The 21,069-nt window shown below is 47.7% G+C and overlaps 1 protein-coding gene across 1 annotated transcript; it reads right to left on the bottom strand.

Annotated features, from left to right (window-relative positions):
* Positions 1 to 1,207: 1,207 nt before the first annotated feature.
* TADA1 (transcriptional adaptor 1) lies at positions 1,208 to 17,201 on the bottom strand. Its single transcript, XM_074876851.1, is given in 9 exon segments — positions 1,208 to 1,637; positions 2,595 to 2,757; positions 3,768 to 3,919; positions 4,931 to 5,140; positions 8,125 to 8,222; positions 14,766 to 14,831; positions 16,555 to 16,646; positions 16,859 to 17,088; positions 17,091 to 17,201. Coding segments are annotated over 9 exon segments (1,275 nt in total). The 3' UTR covers positions 1,208 to 1,484.
* Positions 17,202 to 21,069: the final 3,868 nt, after the last annotated feature.

Below are 21,069 nucleotides of genomic sequence, written 5' to 3'. Positions count from 1 at the left end.
AATCAATTCAAAAGACAGGCTAGAAAGGACCTTTCCCTTTTCGCCTTGTTTACTCAGCGTTTCTAATCAGAAGTTCCCCTGGTAGAAGAGGAACCATGTCAGCTTACAGAATTGCTCATCTTCATTTCACAAGAGCCCACCCTGTTTCCAGTTAAATGAATGTGTGTTGGGTTTGGGTGTAGTGGGGCTTTGGTAGCAGGGGGAGGGGCTACAGGGGTGGCTCCTGTGAGAAGCTTCTCAAAGCTCCCCCAGCTCCAAGTGGGACCCGCCTCTGGAGCCGCGCCTCTGCGATAACATATTTAAGAAGGGTAAGCTGAGAGGAGGAGCAGTTGTGAGGGAAATACCTCTTCAAACAGAGGTCAGCTGAAGGAGGAGGGGGAAGTGCACCAGAGCAGAGATTCTCCTGCACCCATGGAGTCACCAGTGGAGCAGATGCTGACCTGCAGCCCGTGGAGGGCCCCACACCAGAGCAGGGGGCTGCACCCAGAGAAGGCCGGGACTCTGAGGGAAGCTCGTGCTGGTGTAGCTCATCGCTGGGAGGACTGCAACACGCAGGAGGGACCCACGCTGGCGCAGTTTGGGAAGAACTGCAGCCCTGTGGAAAGGACTCATGTCAGAGAAGTTCATGGAGAACTATCTCCCATGGGAGGGACCCCACACTGGGGCAAGGGAAGAGTGTGAGGAGTCCTCCCTCTGAGGAGGAAGGAGGGGCAGAGACAGCAGGTGATGAACTGACCACAACCCCCATCCCCTGCCCCCTGCACTGCTGTGGAGGAGGAGGTAGAGAAATCAGGAGTAAAGTTGAGCCCGGAAAGAAGGGAGGGATGAGGGGAAGGTGTTTTTAAGATGTGGCAATGCTTCTTACTGTCCTACTCTGATTGTTAAATTAAGTGGTGGTGGTGTTTAAATTAAATTGATGTTTCTCTTTTCTTCCCCTAACAAGTCTGTCTTTTGCCCATGACCATAAACAGGCGAGTCATGCCTCCCTGTCCTCATCAATCTCAGAGCCTTGTCTCACTCGGAGGAGTCAGTGAGCAGCTGCATGGTGCTCAGTTACTTAAACCACAACAAAATGGAAAAGGATCCCACCAACTGCAACCTAAGTTGGAGAAGGCCCCTGGAGACTGAGCTCAGACAGGAAACTACCTGAGAGGGGAGGGCAGGGAGGAAGATTACCTGTGCTTACAAAAGAAAACACAAAACCACCTTATTTAAAACCAACTCTTTCACATTTTTTTTTCCTAAAAAACAGTCTTTGCAAACAAATCTGTTTCTCCTTTCCAATTCAGTGGGATTGCTGCAAGCACTCCATGGCACATGACTCTGAGGAAGCAGAGAAAGTGTACCGCAACTCATATTTCCATAGGAAAGTTGACTCATAACTTCTGTCATCCTTGAAATGCTGACACAGGTTTGTAAGAAGCATCTGAATGTCAAGTCCAAGGAACAGCACTGTAGCCATCTGAGGCCTGACATGGCTGCCTCTAGCAGAGCAGAAGGCCCTCCTTCGCCGCCAGGCGCTGGCGATGGATTTTATCCTGCTGTAGCTCTTCGTGGTTTGGATGCCAGAGTTTCATGACAATTCTCTCAATGTTTAGAGCGTAGACAGTGTGTGCCGGAATAACTTCTTTGTGTACCTGGAGATACACATTAGAAAACAAGTTTCATGCTTTTGTACACATTTCCCCATACTGCCCGTGGAATAACCTCCCTCTACTACAGGATGATCAGAGCGCCAGGCCTGCAGGGCAGGAACGCAGGCTGCCACACACGAGGAGAGCTGCCACTTGCCAGCACTGCCACAGCAGCCAGCACGGAACCACCGCCTGTTATATGCCATTTTGTAAGGAAGTGACATGCAAAGGAAATCGTCATTTCGCTCTTGCGATTACAATAATTTGTCATCAAAATCTTACAAACAGCAATTCTGACTAAACACGAGCCAAACGCTTGATGACAGCTCTTACGGTCTGCATCCACAGCCATGAGACAAAATTCCAAGGCCTGTTCACAATAGCAGAGATCAAGGGGGAATTCTCTCACAGCTAATTTTAGACATTCAAAGGAATCTGAATGTCCCCAGAGCTGGCAGAGAGGGAGGGAACCACAGGCAAACATCTCCACAGGAAGGTTCATCCAGCCTACCGTAGACACCTCTGCAGGGTTGGGGGGATCGTAGCTAACCCAGTGCAGCAGCCCGCATGCCACTACCAAGTATTCCTCCAAGTACCCAGGTGGAACAGGAGGAGTAAGAAGGGACATGCCAGGCAAGTCATTTTGCTGCATTGCTGTCAAAATCTCAGTCTAGCTCAGTTCCAATATAATCACTTGCAGTCTTGCTACAGAGGAAGAGGTCACCCTTCTTACATAAGCAGAGACAGGGATTTCCTCATAAACTCTGACCAAGGGGAGCAGAACAGGTACTAAACCATGAGCTGACTGTATATTAACCACTACCTGTTTGAAAGGGAAAGAAGGAAACATTGTAGTAGAAATCAAATCTCCCTCCATGCACGTAAACCAAAGCTGAGGCTGGTAGCTGACACTCAGGACAGCGCTGCCTGTGACACAACAGTGTAATATGAACAGCTCACCTGTAACGCCTCAAACAGGTCGTACATGTTCACTGGTGGGAGGGATGCTGGTAGGGTGTCTCCAGAACACGCCAGGAGCAGAGCTGCCTGCTGCTCAGCATCGTCGGGCGGGGGCTGGGGAGCTAGGTTCTGGCCAGCAGAAGGTGTTGCACAGGTTGGAGGGCTGCAGGCAAAGCAGGCAGTAAAAATTGCGGTCAAGAAAACAGCACCAGCTTTGGAAGTTACACAGCAGGGGCCTGGCCTCAGGTCTTGTTTTTCTGTATCAGTTGACTTAGCCCTTATGTACATAAAATTATTTCAGCTGTAATCAAAATATCTTAAATTCCAGTTTAATAAAAATAGTGCAAACTGATCCTCAACATCCTTCAAACCTGCTTAACTGATCTCGATTGGGCAACTTTTGTTATTTACAGTCAGTAGTTTCTACCCAGCATAAAAATTAAGGCACCCACAAGATTAAATTGAAAGACACTAGCCGTTAGGCAGAGTTGTTTGGAGTGGATTGCGTTTGTAGTGTTTATATGCTATAACCAAATCTTAAAACACCCACGACCTCCTGTCAACTGCTAGAAGCTGACAGAGACAAACACAACTGCCTTCTCATACACACACACTGCCAGATGCACAGCACAAGCTGCTCTGACACTGAGACTTTGAAAAACAAGATGACCTTGAAGCTCTGCGAACTGGAAAGGCATGCCAAGGAAGCATAAGTGCATTTGGGTGCAGGAACTGACAGGATGGCAGTGTCCTGCAGGTCCTCACTGACACTTCATTCCTATGGCACAACAGCAGTGCCCCCACAAACGCAGGGCTCTTCTGCCCAGGGGCAGCTTCCCCAAGAGCAGCAGAATTCCTGCCTCACTCACTACAGCTTCCAAAAAGCAATAATTACTGAGGACATTCGGAGGGCCAGGGGTCACCTTTATAAACTGATGGACAAGCACAGGCAAGGAAGAGAGGCTTAACTGTCCTAAACTCCACTCCTGAGAAATCCCCATATTCTCCCTCCCTGCCTAGCTATACAGTCCTCCATACTGATACCTTCCTATGTGTGAAAGCTAAACACCATTATTAACAGATTCTACTAAATAAAAAGAGAAACTGAACCATGGAGTGACTTTGGGACTAGCAAATTGCATTGGTATTAGCAGTGTGCTGAGAGCTCCTTACCACTCAATTAAATTGTTATAAGCAACAACACTGTTCTTCAGATACGGCTGAGGGTTAACGTTGCTTCCAAAGGCATACTTGAAATGGCCATCTCTCAGACGATAGGCTTTCCGCCTGGATATCACAGATGTCAGAATATCCTTAAGATGGTTCTGCAATGAAAAACAATCTTATTACACATGCTGATTTATTCACTCTACCAAGCCACAGCTATGAGAAGTGCCTCACCAACTGGCAGGACAGAATTAGTGCTGCCGTGACCACAAGGACCTAAAGACGTAAGGTAACCAAGATCTGCAGAAGTTACAGTATGTTTTCACCATCAGATACAGCTGGATACAGAGACCACAGCACTGTGTGAGTACTGTATGCATTAGACTGTGAACTGTACTTTAATATGTCATGCGGTGTTTCAAATGTCAAAGAGGTTTTTTAAATGCTAGGAAATTCCCAATCTCTGATCCCTTTGATCAACAGTTAAGATATTTCACGATTGGCACTAGATGTTACACTTGTACTGAAATATAAAACTACAGTGAAAAGCCACTCTTCTTTTTCAGACTGTTCAGTTGCCTGGGTAGTGCTAGAAAAGCAACTGTCTGAAAAAACAAACAGACAACTGCTTCTTAATTTGGCCTCAATCCCAGATGGGGAATTCAGGTTGGCCTCCACATCCTGACTCCAGAAAACCATCCACACACATCAACACCCAAGTAATGGCTGTATCACTCCTGGGATATGTCAGGTAATACACCACTGATGGCCAAAACCAGCAAAGAGCAGGGACCTCACCTGCAGGTGTTACCAGATTCTGTCCCTTTGCTTCCATGCCAGATACTTGCGCCTGTAACAGATTATTTTTTTATAGAACTGTCTAAACTGGAGCTCCCGTTCTGTCCCTGCTTTTAAGTGACAGGAACAGCATTTTCCAAAACTTGCCTAGAGTTCTTCATACGCAAGTATTTCAAAATTAACACTTGCAGGCAGAAATCCAAGGCTTTACATCTATGATGCCACAAATCTGGAAGCCTTTGGATTCTCATCTTACTCCCCCCCACGGCAAACGGACAATTAGAGAAGCAGGTTTCCTCTCCCCATATGGCACACAGAGCCTTGTGTTGCAGGTACAATGAGAACACCACTGCTGCCCAGCCCAGTCTCACCTCCACAGCATAAACAACTGCAGTCACTGCCTCCTCCGTGACATTGTCTAGCCCGTGCTCATACGCCGTTACGATCATCCTTCCTTCTAACTGGCCACGTGTAGGAAGCATCATGGTATGAGAACACAGCTTCAAATCATCATCCTCCTGAGGATCTTTTGCCACAAATTGCTGAGCTCCAGACAGCGGATTCTGAGGCTGGAACCGGTGCTGTTATGAACACAACATTAGAGCATAAGAAAATAAATACTCAGTCAGAACCTTCGGGTCATCGAGCCAAACATCCCTTCTCCAGTTGGAAAGCAAACCCCTTTAAAGACAGTATCGCAGTAGGACATGCAGAGTGATATTCCTCTCCAGGATACTCTCCCAACCCTCAATGATTTGTGACTGAAGAAATTTGAGCCAGTGTTGGTGTCCTCTTATTAAACAGATCATGAACTTGTCCAGCAGCACCCTGAACCACTTAAACTTTGGGTATCCACAACATCCTGCACCAAGAAATTCTACAGTGTAGCAACACATCACATGAAGAGTCACCTCCTCTGGTTTGCTCTGCACTTCCCACCTGCTAGATGTGTTTGATTCTCCTGTAAGTCACTGTCCCTTTTGTCTCTGCTCACACTATCCAGGCCAGTGATGATTTTATGTACCTCCACATCTCTCAGTCATCTCCTTCTATGCTGAAGAGTCTCGTTTATTTAGTCATTTCTTGTACACAAGGGTGTATTTTTACTTACTAACTGTACCATTTCCATCAAGATTAAAAACCATGATCCTAAGCTTGTGTGATTAAGTGATTCTTACATTTCTTTCAAGCTTCAAATGCAACAACTTTAGCCAAATTCCAGTTCCAAATTTCACACTTTCATCTCCCTGTGCACTTTCAATACTCTAAGCAGAGCTGTGTTACTGAGCAGCCACTGATTGAGTGATGGATTATAGCTATTTTTCGGAACTGACTCAGTTATTTAGAAAAATGTCCATCACAGAACAGGACACGAATTCATACCAGAAGGTGGCAACCACTATTTCCCAGGCCACATGTATTCCAGCACAATTCCCTTGCTATGCTGGTATCTCAAGCTCTGAGTCCCTGTGGTGGCTCCCGGGAAAAGTCTCGGTCCCCAGGTAAAGCAGGGAGAAAAGCAGATGAGAACAATTGATCCTTGAGCCCAGACATGTGCTTGGCCCAGTCCCAACCCACAAGGGCGCAACATGACCCTGGATCATCAATTACTCCCACAACTCCTGTCCCTCAACTCTCCAAGCCACAGATCAGGTGGCTCTGGAATGAAGATTGCTGCAAGGCTCTTATGAGGCATCAAGACAAACACATACTTTAAATATAAACAATGAATATACAGCAAAGTGTATTTCTCACATCTTAGTTTCAGGAGAGGAAGGGAGGCTGCTTTATTCAAAGGACAGTGTGGCATTTAACTCAGAGTGAAAAACCAATCCACCCACTAATGATGTGAAAGCAGGTTTCCCTCCCCGTAATTCTGAAGATTTATGCTTTCATTACAGGAAAGCTACATGCCTGTATGCCTGGAAAAAAAAAAAGACCTTCAAAATGTAAGCAGCTATTAGAGGAATGTGGTTTGGAAGAGCAGAAGCCAACTGGAATGAACCTGTGGTCATTCACAGCTGTTATTCTGACTAGTGAGGGAAACATCATGAAATAGAAGCACTTCAAGTTCACACCACTCAGGAATTCCACTAGTAATAGACAATCCTGCTAATCATAACATACACTTCATACAGAACTTACTACCCAGCATTCCAGTAACAAGCGTACAAACACACACTAGAAATGTGATGTAACATAGGGATATCAGAGTAAACCAAATTCCAAGATTTCCACTATGTCATGACCTGCTTCTCAAACTCTCCTCTATCTGTTACTGAAAAGCTATGGTGAAGCTTTAAAACAAAAACACAGCACAGACTGCCATCAGAATTCATGTCACAGCTGTGAACACCGCAAAATATTTCAGCAGTTTCTAAATACAACGAGCCTTCAGCTGGACTTGCATCCCTTTGAAACACTAGGCTGAAGCACGCACATAGTGCCTATTTATAGTCCCTAGAAGTGCGGTATGCACTTCAGCTGAGCCAAGCTAACCTCTCACAGCATAAGAGTGGGAGGTTTCGCATGCCCACCTTTCTTCCCTATCCCCAGCCAGGCTTCCTTTGCGCTGGCTTTGGCATTCCTCCAAATGAATGATCCAGCTGAATAAACCAGCAAGAAAAACTTGGGGTTTGGGGTCTGTTTTGCTTGGTTAGTTTTCTGCTTTGTCAAAGAACTGAACCAGATCATGATGTGCTCAGACACCTGATAAATCTGGCTCAGAGACAGACACTCTCCCTTTCAACAAACAGTTAATTCAGCTTGAACCGCCTTATCAAACCCCACACGTGGAAGACAATGCCCCATCCCGATCCTCCTTCACACCAGGCCCCCTCCACACTGGTCTGGCAGCACAAAAACAACAGCAGAATGTGCGACAGTACCAGATGGATGTATGGAGCCTTCGCTGCAAAGTGAACTGGATCTTGTGTGTTTCTCTGCCACCTACGAGAAGACACCATCTTTGCAAAGCATTTTCAGTTCTGAAACAAACTGACCCTCTAAAAACATTCCACCCAAGGAACATCTTTCTTCTAAGACTTCAGATTGCAGAGTCTTGGGCGGGGGGGGGATCACAGGATCATACAATCACGGAATTCTGCCTAACTGCCTGGACAGATAGGAAAACACTTTTGCCTCAAGAATTCAGCAGATGCAAGAAATGAACAAGGTGTTACAGAGAATGTGAAAGGTGAATGAGACTATGAAAGACCTGCCCAAGTGTTACTGCAGTGACCACAGAGCTAAGGTGACTCCTCGCTGGTTCCTGGAATACAAACTTTTGCAACATTGCCATTTAGGTGTTCCCTGGATTCTCTGGTGTCTGACAAAGCCAGGTCACACCATAGGCTTTCTCCCAAAAGGCTTCTACAAGAGAGGCAGCAGCCACTAACCCCCAGCTCTTGCCCCAGTCCAGAACTCAAAACAAATGAGACATACATCATTGCACGTGTTAGACTTTCATCATCCCTGGGAGCAACCAAAAACTACATGCTGTGCAGAGCTCTTCACCCCCAACAGAATGTCAGAGAGCCACAACCATTTGACCGTGGACACTTACATCAAATTTTTGTCGAACCGAAGAAATCTTTTTCTTTCCTTTGGGTTTTCCAGGTTTAGTTGCAGAGCCCCCTGGCCATGGCAGAGATCCAGCACCTTCTACAAATTGAAAAGAAAAAAAACCCACTCTATAGCTGTTGCTGATTTAGGGCCAGGATGAAACTGTCCACACAGAAAAACCCTTAACATCTGGCCCCCAGCTAAGCCTTAACCCAAAATCAACAGCCATGGCCCAGAAAAAGGACTTCTCAGAGGAAAATGCTTTTGGCATTCCTTCTCTTCCTTTCCCAGATCCCTGCTAACTTGACTCACTCACAACCCGTTACGTAAGTAGAAATTTCTGTCCACACACCACACAAAAACGCATGGCGGAAGGAGAGAGATGAGCACAGCCTCCAAGGAAAGCAACAAGGAAGAAATAAACCATTTAATCCAACGGGAAGATGACAGGAACTTGCCTGGAGGGGGAGTCTCCTCCCACCAACTCCTGGATCAGGTCAGATGCTAACCAGCAGGATCAAGCACTCTGACTCATTACATCTGCCCTTACAGTTCCCCATCAGCTTTAGCAAGCTTTGTCTTGGACCCTTGTTAAACACCACGGCTGGTCGTTCTTGTTACACTGAGAGGAAGGGGGCGGGGGGGGGGGGGGGGGGGGGGGGGGCAAGAACTGCAAAGGCCACTGAGCCCAGGAGCAGGATGACACCAACATGAGCAGTGAGCTTGTGACTGACAAGCAGCTCAGAAAGACATTACTGTGTGGCACCGATAAATAAATACATTTGGCCACACACCTTGAGGAGACTGCTCAAAAGTCCACTGTACGCTGTTTGACAGCTACACCTACAGTAGGCCAAACCACATCCTGATAATCACAGAGCTCTTGGCAGGGACAGTCTAGCAGATTTCCTGCTGATGGCTCTACAGAATCCATACACAATTTCTTCAGGTACACTGGGGCTTAAGACAACACTGTGCTGGATGCGTATGTGCCTACTGACAGTGAACAAGAAGTACAACCCAAAGACTGGACAGCCCTCTCGTGGCTACACAGGCACCCTCTGTTTTCTGTCACCAGTATCCTCCTCCTCTGGTTCTGCACAGTGAGCAAGCACCCTTTTACCTTTGGAGCAGAGCATGCCCTGTGCCGGGCTCCCTGCCCACCTCCAGGGAGCTTGGACAACTCAGCTCTGAAGGTACTTCAGTTGCCTTCGAAGTGGAGGCTGAAGCTCTGCTGCCAGGCGCTGCGGACAGCACAGCAATGTCTCAGATGTTCCCCAGCTGCACCTGAGCCAGCATTTGCCATTTCCTCTAGACACGGACAAGAAGTGAGAAGCAGCCATCCCACAACTCACCATCCACAACTTGGCCAGCCTCAGGCACGTTCACCGAGTACTGACAAACCACCAGTTCTGGTTCTCCCCTGGTACTGCAGGCTGCCATGGCTTAACAGCAGCTTCACACCAAGCTGCGTGTTTACCTCTGGCTCTTGCACCTATGTTTAATTTACTGTAATCAGGAATTCATACAGTTATACTACAGCCCTGTTTATATGGAATGAGGCCGGCTGGAAGTCCTTGGCTATGCGGAGCTTCCCACACTCATGGCTGGAGCACAAGCATAGTGTCCTCTGCCATGAAAAACTCTCATAAAACATGACTTTAAGGATCAGTCTAAACCAGAGGATTCAGCTGAAGTTTTTGAACAGTCAGCTGCTAAGAAGGGCTTAGAAACAACCTACACACACACAGAGATGACATACTCTCCCTATTAAAAAATGTTTACTCAAAAGTTTAGCTACATCCTATTAGTGAGGCGAAAACCAATAGTCTACAACAAACCATTGTCAAAATCCACCTGTCAATTACAGGAAATTAAAAGATAATAAATAAACCTGCTCCAAAAATCATTAAGCTGGTCACTACTCATCACTACAACATCACAGCAGAGGCCTCGATGAAGGAGTGTGGGAAAGCACCACGGGCAATCAGCCCAAGGACCACTCTTGCCCTTCACTGAGATCTCAGGACTTCGGTCTTAGGATCTATCAAAATAACACTACTTCTCTCACAAGATGTTTTGCTTTTTACAGATGAGTCCTTTCTTCCTTTTTGTCTCCTCCATGGCAGGTCAGACCCCTTCTAGGCAGGGGGGATTAGGTGTGTTAAGGACAGACACAGAAGTTACCTGGCCCCTTTCACAGCTTGCAATAAAAGCATCTCTCTAGCTTGCAAGATGACCTCCCCCCAGGCCCTTCCTCCTTGTCAGCAGTCTCACACAGCTCCCTCGCAGCCTCACTTACAAAAGTATCCTTACCTGAAAAACATCCTAACTGTGAAGCCAGAAGTATCCTACCTGTGTGACCAGGTGGTGGAGACAGAGAAAGTGGAATGGATGGAAATAGCAAACACCACTCTTATCTGACAATGTATTACAGACAAATAGGTTATAGCAGAGTCTGAGTTTTTAAAACGCCTTATTTTTAAAAAAATATAGTAAGTTTTAAACTGAATGGCAACTAAATATTTAGGCTTTGACAGTAGATCTGAAAGATGCAATTTAATTGAATCTCAACCTGCACATTTAATAAAAATTTAGCCAGACTTAGCTTAGAACAAGGAAAAGATGGAGATACTATCTCCTATTTCCCATTATAACGAGCCCAGAGCAGAATTTTTTTTGGCTCCTTTTCCAGGTTTTCATATTACCAAGTCTGACTTGTACTAGATGAAGAAAGCAAAATTTCCCTCTAGTATTCTAAGAAAACCAGTACTTGCCTTCCTGGCCACAAATGACAAGGGGGTTGGCTCAGGCTGAAACTTCAGATATTTAGCAGCTTTTATTTAATAGTGCTAGCAAGACAATTAGGTGTTAACAAGCCACTGAAATGGCTGCTGATATGCCTTCAGAGATGAGTAACAGATAAGAATGTTTTTCTAAGAGATGCTACGGTCTCTGCAGTGATGGCACCAGCCAGTCCAGACAGTGTGTCAGGTTTTCCTGACGTGCTGCGTGCCAGCAGCGAACAGGAGGAAAGGACAAAGATAAAAACAGACAAAGTCACGACAGAGAAAAGCAGCCAGGCACAGGAAACATACATTTTCCCACCCTCGCTTATGTGATCTTCAGTTGGTTTGGGTTTTTTTATCTTCTTGCAGGGATGAGGGTTTAGTCAAGTAAGTTCTGATGACATTCCTCTGTCAACAATTCGCACTCCCATTTTCTTCCCTTTCCTCCGTTCCCAGCTCTCTGGAGAAGAGCAGAACACAAGCAACCTGGGCCCATCTCGCAGTTGGCAGCCCTTCAAGCAAAGCCTGTGGGCCACCCTGATACAGTAAAATACTCCTGCTGTCCTTGCAAGAGCTCTAATCCATTGAAACATCTCTTAGTTGGCTCCAGATTACTAGTAAATAAATTAAATCCTGACATCAACTTAAGTGCTTGCAATTGTCTCAGCTTAATTGTTAACATTTAGCTAAGGAGGGAGGTAACAGTTCAAGTGAGATATGTATTAACTCAAGAAGTCTTGTTAATTTGACTGCTTGCAATCGTCCAACAAACAAGGTAAGCTTAGTAAGTCCATGCAAGGTTAAACGAGTTCCTCTTGATGGAATTTTGGGGGGAAGAAAAACCCCAGACATAAAAGTTCAGAAAAGCACTTCTGAAAGTATTGGTAAAAAGAGAATACCAAAGAAAACAATTTTCTTGTAGTGGGAAGTGTGCCACACTGCTTGGGCTGGTATAGCCAATGTAAAATCACCATTAAGGCACTCTCTAGTATTTGGGATAGCATGTTTCTGGGAAGTTCCTCTCTTCAGGCACTTTCACAGCTTCCCAGCTATGTTACAGCTGGCTGCCACTCGAGCATTTATGGGTGTCTTTACATACATGACTACCAGAGGGAACCCATTTTTAAAAAGGGCAGAGAAATCAGATTTAGGATCGCTCAGGATCCTGCTGTGCCTTCAGTGGGAGCTCAGCAACTGGTCATTTTCATATCGTACCAGATAAGAGCTTCCCTCCCTCTCCACCACCACGCCCTAAACACCCCATGCCACACAGGCTCTTGAACCGGGATTTGAAGTTTGCATGACCAACAGCCTAAGCAGGTGAGGGGGAAACTGAAAGTGTTCTCACAAAGGGTCACATTCACCCTGAGTTCCCTATAAGCCCAGGTGGAACCACTGCCATCAGAGGCAGCAAAATTTGGATCAGATGGGTCCGTTTGCATGGTTCAATATATGTTATAATCACTCCTTAAAAATACCTTCCCCAAGGTTTCCTATTCCAAATGCCACAATATCAGGCACGCTTTTAACACTGACCACACGATTATTTTTTTTTTTAATACAAAACAGCTTTTTAAAGATGGTTCTTTCCCCCTGGTCTCTATCACACCAAAGTGGAAAGTATATGCATCAGTAACCCTTGCGATGGTGTGCCAAGTGCATCAAGCACCCTTCTTTAAAGTTACTTGTTTCCATGAATCATGAAGTAAACACCTTCTACCCAAAAGACAGTGGTGGAGACAAAAGCTTGTTAGCTTTCCATTCTTACATGGGGGGGAAAGAAAAAAAAAAACCCACAACAAAACCCAAGCAGGTATCAGACTGGCATCTAGGGGGAGAAAAAGAAACCTAAACATAACATCTAGTATTCCACTTGTGCTGCACTTTCCTGGGCTTGCACGTACAATCCACTACGCCACACGCAGCAGACTGGCAAGTAAGATGTGTGTGTAATAGATCTACCAGTCAGTGGCCCAGAAAGAGGTAAACCAGTAGAGATTAGCTCCAAAATCGCTGGGAGACTCTGCACTGATCTGAGGAGAGCAAAGGAGACTCTAGAAGGGAGTAGCAGTATGTACTGTTCACTGCAGAGCACTAAACCATGTCTTTAAGAACACACACATGATTAAACTGATTATTTTCAAGCTGGCTTACGCAGATCTGTGGACACAGAGCCAACAAAAGCCTGCCTGAAAGCACTGGAGGCAACCAGCAGGTCAGCACTTGGTAAGGTAGCTGGTCAGCTAGCACTCCATTACATGCTGTCACTGATCTGCTGGAGCACTACAAAGAAGGGTTCTTCAGGGGCTCTTAAAGAAAGTAAGCTTCAATGGGACATGAGGAAAAGTCCTTGCAAGGCCTTGAAATTAAAAAAGGTCAGGCAGGAAATAACAAGTATATGGAAGGCACCTGCGGAGCACCACACTGCCTTGTGCTAGGGCTGGTACTTTTAACACATTCCCAGACAGCCTTAAAAAAGGGGGTGCTGGGGAGCTGATAGAGTTTGTCAACAAATTTGAGCTGTTCAAGCCAGGGAAGATGAAGCCTAACTGGATGGCTGCAGAAGAGCTGCACAAGACTAAGTGACTAGATAAAGAGACAAATGAAATTCAACACAGTTAAGCACAGAGTGGTGCACACAGCAATAAACAGCCCCAACTTCAGTCACACAGCAATGGGCTCTACTCTGACTACTGCTATTCAGAAACAAGACCTCTGAGCTATGATCTCTACTCCAACACTTGCAACACCTCAGTGCTGAGCTTGGAGAACACAGGCACTCGCTCCCTCACCGTCCTGATTTAGACTCAGCTACTTCAAGTAGTACTCACAGGGGAATCCCTATTCTTGTGCTTTCTTTTTATAATCCAGCTGTAACTACTCTAAATCAAAAGCAAGGAGCAGCAAGATTTAGACATAAATCTTCTGAATTACACAAGTGCAGACTGCTAAAGAAGACAAGTCTGGGACTCAAAAGGTGCTCGTAAAGTTCAAAGGCAAACAAAGCAAGTTTGGAGGTGGGGGAGGTTAGCATTTAATTAGCAAGCTGGTATAGTTAAGGACCAGCTCCCACAAAAAGCTGTGGGGATCCATAAATTTTCATTTTTTTCCTTCCTCTTGCTACATCAGGTACCCTAATAACAAGTATTCTCTCCTCAAAAAACTCATCTCTCATGTCTCAGTCCATCAGAGCTGATTTTGTCTCCCTTACTACACAGCAGTTTCATATCTTGAATCGCAGCTCAAATGTCCTTCTTATCAGAGCTCTGGATTGAGAGTCCTTCTGAAGACCAAACAGAACAGATCTTGCAACCCTGACAACAGCCATTCTAAATGCTTACAAAGTTAAAAGGTTAACTGTCTGCAGAAGGTTGAGTTAACTGGCCATAGCTCAATCAAGACTCACTGTAAGCATTGCCAGTAAGCATTTTTCTATCAGATACATACTTGATTTCAAGATCAGTCAGGAATATCCAGCTCCCCAAAATGATATCCCCAGCAGAGAGAAGAACAAAGAGTATCACCAAGTTCAGAAGAGAGAGGAAACTGCAAGCAAAGCAGATCAAAGACAAAGCAGCATCTCACTTCACACTTCAGCTTGCAGATCTGAAATCAAACCAGCTTATCACACACAGCAATCCAGCATTAGTCTCCAATCAAGCACACGCAGCTTATTTATAAAAGCATCTCTGCTGAAATCAGCTGGATCACTACTTTGCTACCCTTTTGTCTGTGTGACCAAAATCATGAATATTAAGGCTCAGAAAATTGGAGTGCTTTGTATGAAACCCAAACACATACATGGCAAAGCATTACTACCCGATTGTTTTTAACAAGGCTTCTCGGGACTTACCTGGTGCAGAAACCAAGATCTGACATCGGGTAAGAATAGCCAGGAGGAAATCGTTGTGAGAGTGGACTGTGTAAAGACAGACAGTTCATTAGCACCACCTCAGTGCCCAGCAGCACCCCCTCAAAGCGATCTTAAAGTAGCTCGCTACACCTTTCCACAGACGTGTTTTCCCCACTTGCTCAGCTACACAGGCACAACTTTCAATTTAAGTTTTTTTGAGTTTTCTTCTACTGGACCCTGAATCTGCTACTACCACACTAACAAAAAGGATACTACACATGGCATGGAACCAAGTTAGGTCACTTCTCAGTGTGTCCCACTGTCCTGGCTTCAGCTGGGATAGAGTTAGTTTTCTCCCTAGTAGCTGGTACAGTGCTGTGTTTTAGATTAAGTGTGAGAATAATGTTGATAACACACTGATGTTTTAGCTATTGCTAAATGGCATTTATCTTAAGTCAGGGATTTTTCAGTTTCCCATGCTCTGCCAGCAAGCAGGTGCCCAAGAAGCTGGGAGGGAGAATGGCCAGGATAGCTGACCCCAACTATCCAAAGGGCTATTCCATACCATAGAATGTCATATATATAAACTGGGGGGAGTTGGCCAGGAGGGGCAGGTCACTGCGCAGGAACTGTCTGAGCATTGGTCAGCAGGTGGTGAGCAACTGCGTTGTGCATCACTTGTCTTTTCTTGGATTTTACTTCACTCTCTTCTTGTTATATTCCTTTTCATTACAACTATTATTATTATTATTATATTATATTTTAGTTATTAAACTGTTCTTATGTTAATCCCTGGGTTTTACTTTTTTTTCATTCTCCTCCCCATCCTACTGGGAGAGGGGAGGACTGAGCGAGTAGCTGCATGGTGCTTAGTTGCTGGCTGGGGTTAAACCACGTGCACACAAATCCAGCCCTACAGCACACAACATGAAACAAAACATCTGGTGCATTCAGCCAGTCAGAGGAGGATCAGCTGTCCCTCCTGCCACGCAAACTTCTGGTAGCAGGGATTTTGGTTTTGCTAGAAAAGGACCAGTAAGAGCCAGCCCCAAGAAGGTGAAGTTAAATCAAATAGGTTCTACATAAAATGCACCTTCCTCGCAGAAGGGTTACTGGAACACTGAGTGGGTAATTACACATTAGAGTGAAGACAAACTTCATAAGCAGGGTCAGAGGGTTACAGGATCCTCTCTGGCCTTTGAACCTAAGCACCAACAAACTCCCCACCCTTCCTCACAGGGATCACGAAAGTGGAAGTCAGGAGCCCCCTCAAAGCTCTCTGCAGTGCCCGTCAGTGTTTGCAGACCCCCACAGAAGCAAGGACAAAGGAATCTCACCCTTCAGTGCTCCAACCTGCCACCCCCAAAGGCCAGGAAGGGGATCTGCCTGCTACAAAACTGCCTAGGTAAATTCGGGGGTTCCCTCCCCCACTTCAGCCACCACATCCATTCAGTCCCAACCAAAGGGAGAGTGCAGTAGGGAGTCTCTACGGTGACATAAAAAAAATGGCATTTTGGTTGCCAGAACAACATATTTTACCTTTTTACCATATTTACACAGAGTCAAATTGCCTGTCAGTGGCATGACCACAATGGAACTTCCTCCTGCAGGCGAGGGCACGTCTCACCTTTTTAATTCTCTTCCTATCAGAGCCGTGGCCATTCTTATTTCCCTCACAATCACCCCGTTCAGGAAGCAACGTGCAGCAGGGAGGAGCTTCCCCCTAGGCCTGGCAGGGGCAAGGCAGCATTAGAGCCGGCAGGAAAACAAACACAGGGTGGCTTTTTACCATTGTCTTGCGTGAGAAGCCTGCGTGCTTCCAGGTCAAACTCCTCCTTACTTATCTTTTGCTTGAACCAGAGCTTCAAGTTGGCCCAGTACCTAGGGGAAGAGCGGGGAAGGTGCAGACACCAAACGAAAAACGTTGTTCCTAAACCCACTGCTTTCCCCCACCAGCGCGAAGGGGCCCGAAGCCGAGCCAGCGCTGAGGCTTCCGCAGACACGGTGCAAACACGCGTCCCTTTAAGGGCCGGGAGAAGACGAACGGGCCGCGCAGCCCTCAAACCCGAGCGGCCGCCCCCCGTCGCACTCACTGCTTCACGTTCTCGCCCAGCGCCTCGCTCAGGCTCTTCTTGGCCGCCTCCAGCTCGCTCACGTACGTCGCCATCACCTCCGCTACCTGACAGACGGGCACCGAGACCACTCGCCTCCCTCCTCCGCGCCGCAAAGCGCCGCAAATCGCGGCGACAGCCGTAAAGCGCGGCGGCGCACCCCCGGTCACGTGACAGCGCACCGGGCCCCCGCCGGCCGAGGGGGCGGGGTCCCGCGCATGCGCGGCGGCGGCGGCAGCGAGCGGAGCGGAGCCGCGGCCATGCCGGGTCTGCTGCTGGGCGACGAGGCGCCTAACTTCGAGGCGGAGACCACGCAGGGCCGCATCCGCTTCCACGATTTCCTGGGAGACTCGTGAGCAGCGGGCGCTGGGGGAGCGGGACCGGGAGGGCGGTGCGGGGGGGAGTCAGGGCAGGGGGGGAGCGGGCCCTCAGCGGGCAGCAGCGCGGGGCACGGTGCCCGGCTGTCCTCCCCCGCCGGCGGGCCGAGCGCGGCCTGGCTCCCGGGCGCCAAGGGCGAAGGGTCTCCTTCCAAACGACCCCGGCTCGGCCCCGGGTGGGAGCGCTGCACTCTGGGCCGCTCCCACGGGCGTGTGACCGGCGCGAGGAGGCAGAGTTGGGCCGCTCCGTGCTGCGGGCTTGTTCCAAAACTGGGTGTTTTGGCGTGGAGCCGCAGCGGCAGCCTCAGCGGTGCGCTGGGGGGGCGAGGGAGGCCGCCGCGCCTGGGCCGGGCAGCCGGACACTGCGATTTTCCAGGAGAGCTCGGCGGCGAGGTGCGCACAGGCTCCTCCGGGGGGGGCAGAGCCACCTCTCCGCGTCCTCCCCCATCCCCTCCTGTGGGCTGCGGGGCAGGAATCGCAGAATCATCTAGGTTGGAAAGGACCTTGAAGATCATCCACTCCACCCACTAACCTAGCACTGACAGATCCCAACTACACCATATCCCTAAGTGCTATGTCAACCCGACTCTTAAACACCTCCAGGGATAGGGACTCCACCACCTCCCTGGGCAGCCCATTCCAACTCCTAACAACCTGTTCTGGAAAGAAATGCTTCCTAATATCTAGTCTAATAGGAGGCCGAGCGGAGCCTGCTATGGGCGAGCCAAGCCCTGGAGGAGAGGGAGGAGGTGCTCTGTAAACGGCAGAGCCCGGGGAAGGGCAAAGCCAGGCTTCCCAGAGCATCGGTCCCAGAGACCAGCTCATGTGTCACATACGTCCCTTGTGAGTGAACCCAGGTGTGCAAAGGTGTGTAACCGAGCAGTGGCAAAGGGCTCTGCTCCTGTTTGAGCCCGACCTGGAAAGCCACGTGCCTTCAGGCACTGTTTCCCGCAAAGCCTGTTGCCCCATTTCTGGCACAAGCAGGAGGGTGCTGGCACAGCACCTTTGGGACTCGCTCCCAGCAGCGCTTGGCAGGCTTGAATCGGCGTTTGAGTCCGCTTCTGTCTGCATTGTGAGCTTGGACAAAGGGGAAAAAAGGACCTTCTTAGTGAGGAAATAAGCTGCAGGGCTTCTTAAAACTGGCTGTTCCAGCCTGACCACCCACATGGCAGCTTTCTTGGCCAGCTTCTACTCGGTTATTTGCTGCCTTTTTATTGAAGTAGTATACTTACTGTATAAAGAGACTTGCAGCAGCAGTCGCTGAGTAGCTGCCCCATAACTTCATGGCAAGCCGTGGCAATCACACAGCCCTGGCAGAGCTGCAGGGTGCCCCACTTGATCCCTCTGTTTCCAAGTCTCCAAGACTTTCCCCAGCTGCTGTGGCATGCAGCTGTATTTACTAAGTGCTGGGCGACAGATGAAGAGCGGTGCAGTAAGCCCTGTGAGTGTTGAGCTGAGAAATGGTGCGACAAGTCCCTGGCAGGGAATTTTAAGTGCTGGGGGTGCCTTTGTGTTAGCCTCTGGAAACTCCTGAGAGCTGGGAGTTGCCATAAACCCTTCTCGCTCCTGGGCTGCATTGCTGCCTTTCTCTGTGCACCAGTTGCCTTACCTGTAAAGTGGGGTGAGTAGTATTTGCCTTCTCTAAAGACTGCAAAATCCACTGGTGGGAAGCAGTGGGCAAAAGCGAGGTGGCAATACTGTAACTGCAGCCATAATGTGATGTTAACTGCTGGCCTCTCCCGTTAGTTGATGAATTCTTATTTTTTCATTAAGTACATTTGGGAGCTCATGGCAGTGGTTGGGTTAAGGTTTGGTCTTATCCCATTCTTTTAAGTTGCATGGTATGCATGGGTGTTTCTCCTCACAGTGGTTAATGATGTATACAGGATAGTGCATAGCCTTGTAAATCAGTAATGATCTCTGCAGTAACGTGGCTGGCAGGTTGGCAACTGCATCCTCGTGTACATGTGGTCTCAGAGTGTACACGTGGCTCCCCCAGACTTTCCACGTGCCATGGTGTCCACCTCCACATCAAGAACCGTGGGCTATTCCAGCATCCACTGTGGGATCCTAAAGGGAGAGAGGGAGTGAGGCGCAGGGAGTTTCTCTGAGCATGATGAATGGGGCTTGTCTTGTGAAGGCTTCTAGCAATCAGGAAGGAATTGTTCCCAGGACAGGATTTCCACTTAGCAGAGAGATGAGTTGTTCCTGTGCTAGTCTCCATGCAGTGCAATCTGTACAGCTTTTTGTCTGCTGTACAAACCCAGAACAACATCTTACCCTGACGCCATCTCCTGGTTTCTTCTTTCAGATGGGGCATCCTCTTCTCCCACCCACGGGACTTCACGCCTGTCTGCACCACAGAGCTGGGCCGGGCAGCCAAGCTGGCGTCTGAGTTCAGCAAGCGCAACGTGAAGATGATCGCCCTCTCCATTGACAGTGTCCAAGACCATCTCTCCTGGAGCAAGGTGTGGGGCGTGGGGAGGCACAAGGGGAGCTTGCACTGCTGCCTGGCTCTGAAGACCAGAGGAAAAGCCCACACAGAACAGAGTACAGGCTCGGAACTACATTATCTCAAATCCCAAAGCATGTAGGATAGGAGGTGCTAAAATTCAGAGCAGGAGCAGGAAGGTCTGTTCCATCTTCATGGAGCATTCCATGCACGGACACTTTGAAACAGGAGGAAAACAGTGTTACTGCTCTCCTACCAGTACCTGAAAGGGTAAAACGTATGCGAAGGTGGTACCAAAAGCTCAGAGGAGGGAAATCTATCCACAAAAAGTTCTGTAATAAAACAAGAAAGGAAAGGAGGCATCAGAAGTGAACAGGCAGTCTTCAAAGGGTGCAATTCATGCAGAAGTAGGGAAAAGAAAACAGAGAACAAGCAGGAGCACGTTAAACATAAAACCACAAATAGGAGAATGTTCAATGTAAAACCATCAGGAGGGAGTATAAAAAAAGATGGGAACAATGTAGCTTGCTGAAAGAACATAAAAGGAACTAGTAAAAAACTTCAGATGCAGCCTCAGCAACAGTGTGCTGCCAGGGAGTATGACTCGGGCTCATAGGAGGTAGCAGTGTAAAGTAAGCATTTCAGACAGATATGGCCAGAGCGTAAAAATCCATGGGTGAATTCTCTGCTTCTTTCTTTGCTCTTAAATTTGGGAATGTTCTCACGCATTTTACAGGGGTGAGGCATGCAGTAAGAGGTAGTAAATGTGGGGCATTTCCACACTCAAACATTGTTTCATGACTGACTGGCTTTAGAAATTACCTAACTGCCTTATTGCTTAAATTGACCTTAGTACCTGAGTGGTGCATGGGCAATGTCCCACCAAGCCTTAGAAGGGCCTGGAAAAAACAACATACAAATCCCGCACCAGTAAATGAGACTTCTGTCCTGGTCAAACTGGCTGAAACCACCGGTTGAATTAGCAAATAACATCCCATAAAATATAACAAAGTTTGGGTTGTGCTTTTGTAAGAGAGTCTCATCTCCTGGTTGGCTAAAGCCCTTTGAATAACTATAGGGTATTGCTGATTCTTACAAAGTCCTTGAATTTCCAAGAAGCTTTTCAATGGAATCAGCTTTGTGAAGGGCAGGCTCTTCCCTGCAGGGAGATAGGAGGAAGCGGTAAGTTGTGTCAAGGGAGGGAAGCAGTGAGCTTCCTCGAGGGTCTGCAGGGACGCGTGGGGTTCAGCATACTCAGGTGATCTGGAAAAGAGATGAACAACGAGCTGAGTCTGCTGATGCTATGGAATTGTTCAGCACAACCTCGGGTAAAACTAGGAGAAGTTGCAGAACAGCCTCTCAAT

This window comes from Strix uralensis, chromosome 8 (genome assembly GCF_047716275.1).
Source record: "Strix uralensis isolate ZFMK-TIS-50842 chromosome 8, bStrUra1, whole genome shotgun sequence".
In the NCBI taxonomy this organism is placed as follows: Eukaryota; Metazoa; Chordata; class Aves; order Strigiformes; family Strigidae; genus Strix; species Strix uralensis.
The sequence above is the reverse complement of the archived record's forward strand: the minus strand, read 5'-3'. Positions and strand labels throughout refer to the sequence as shown.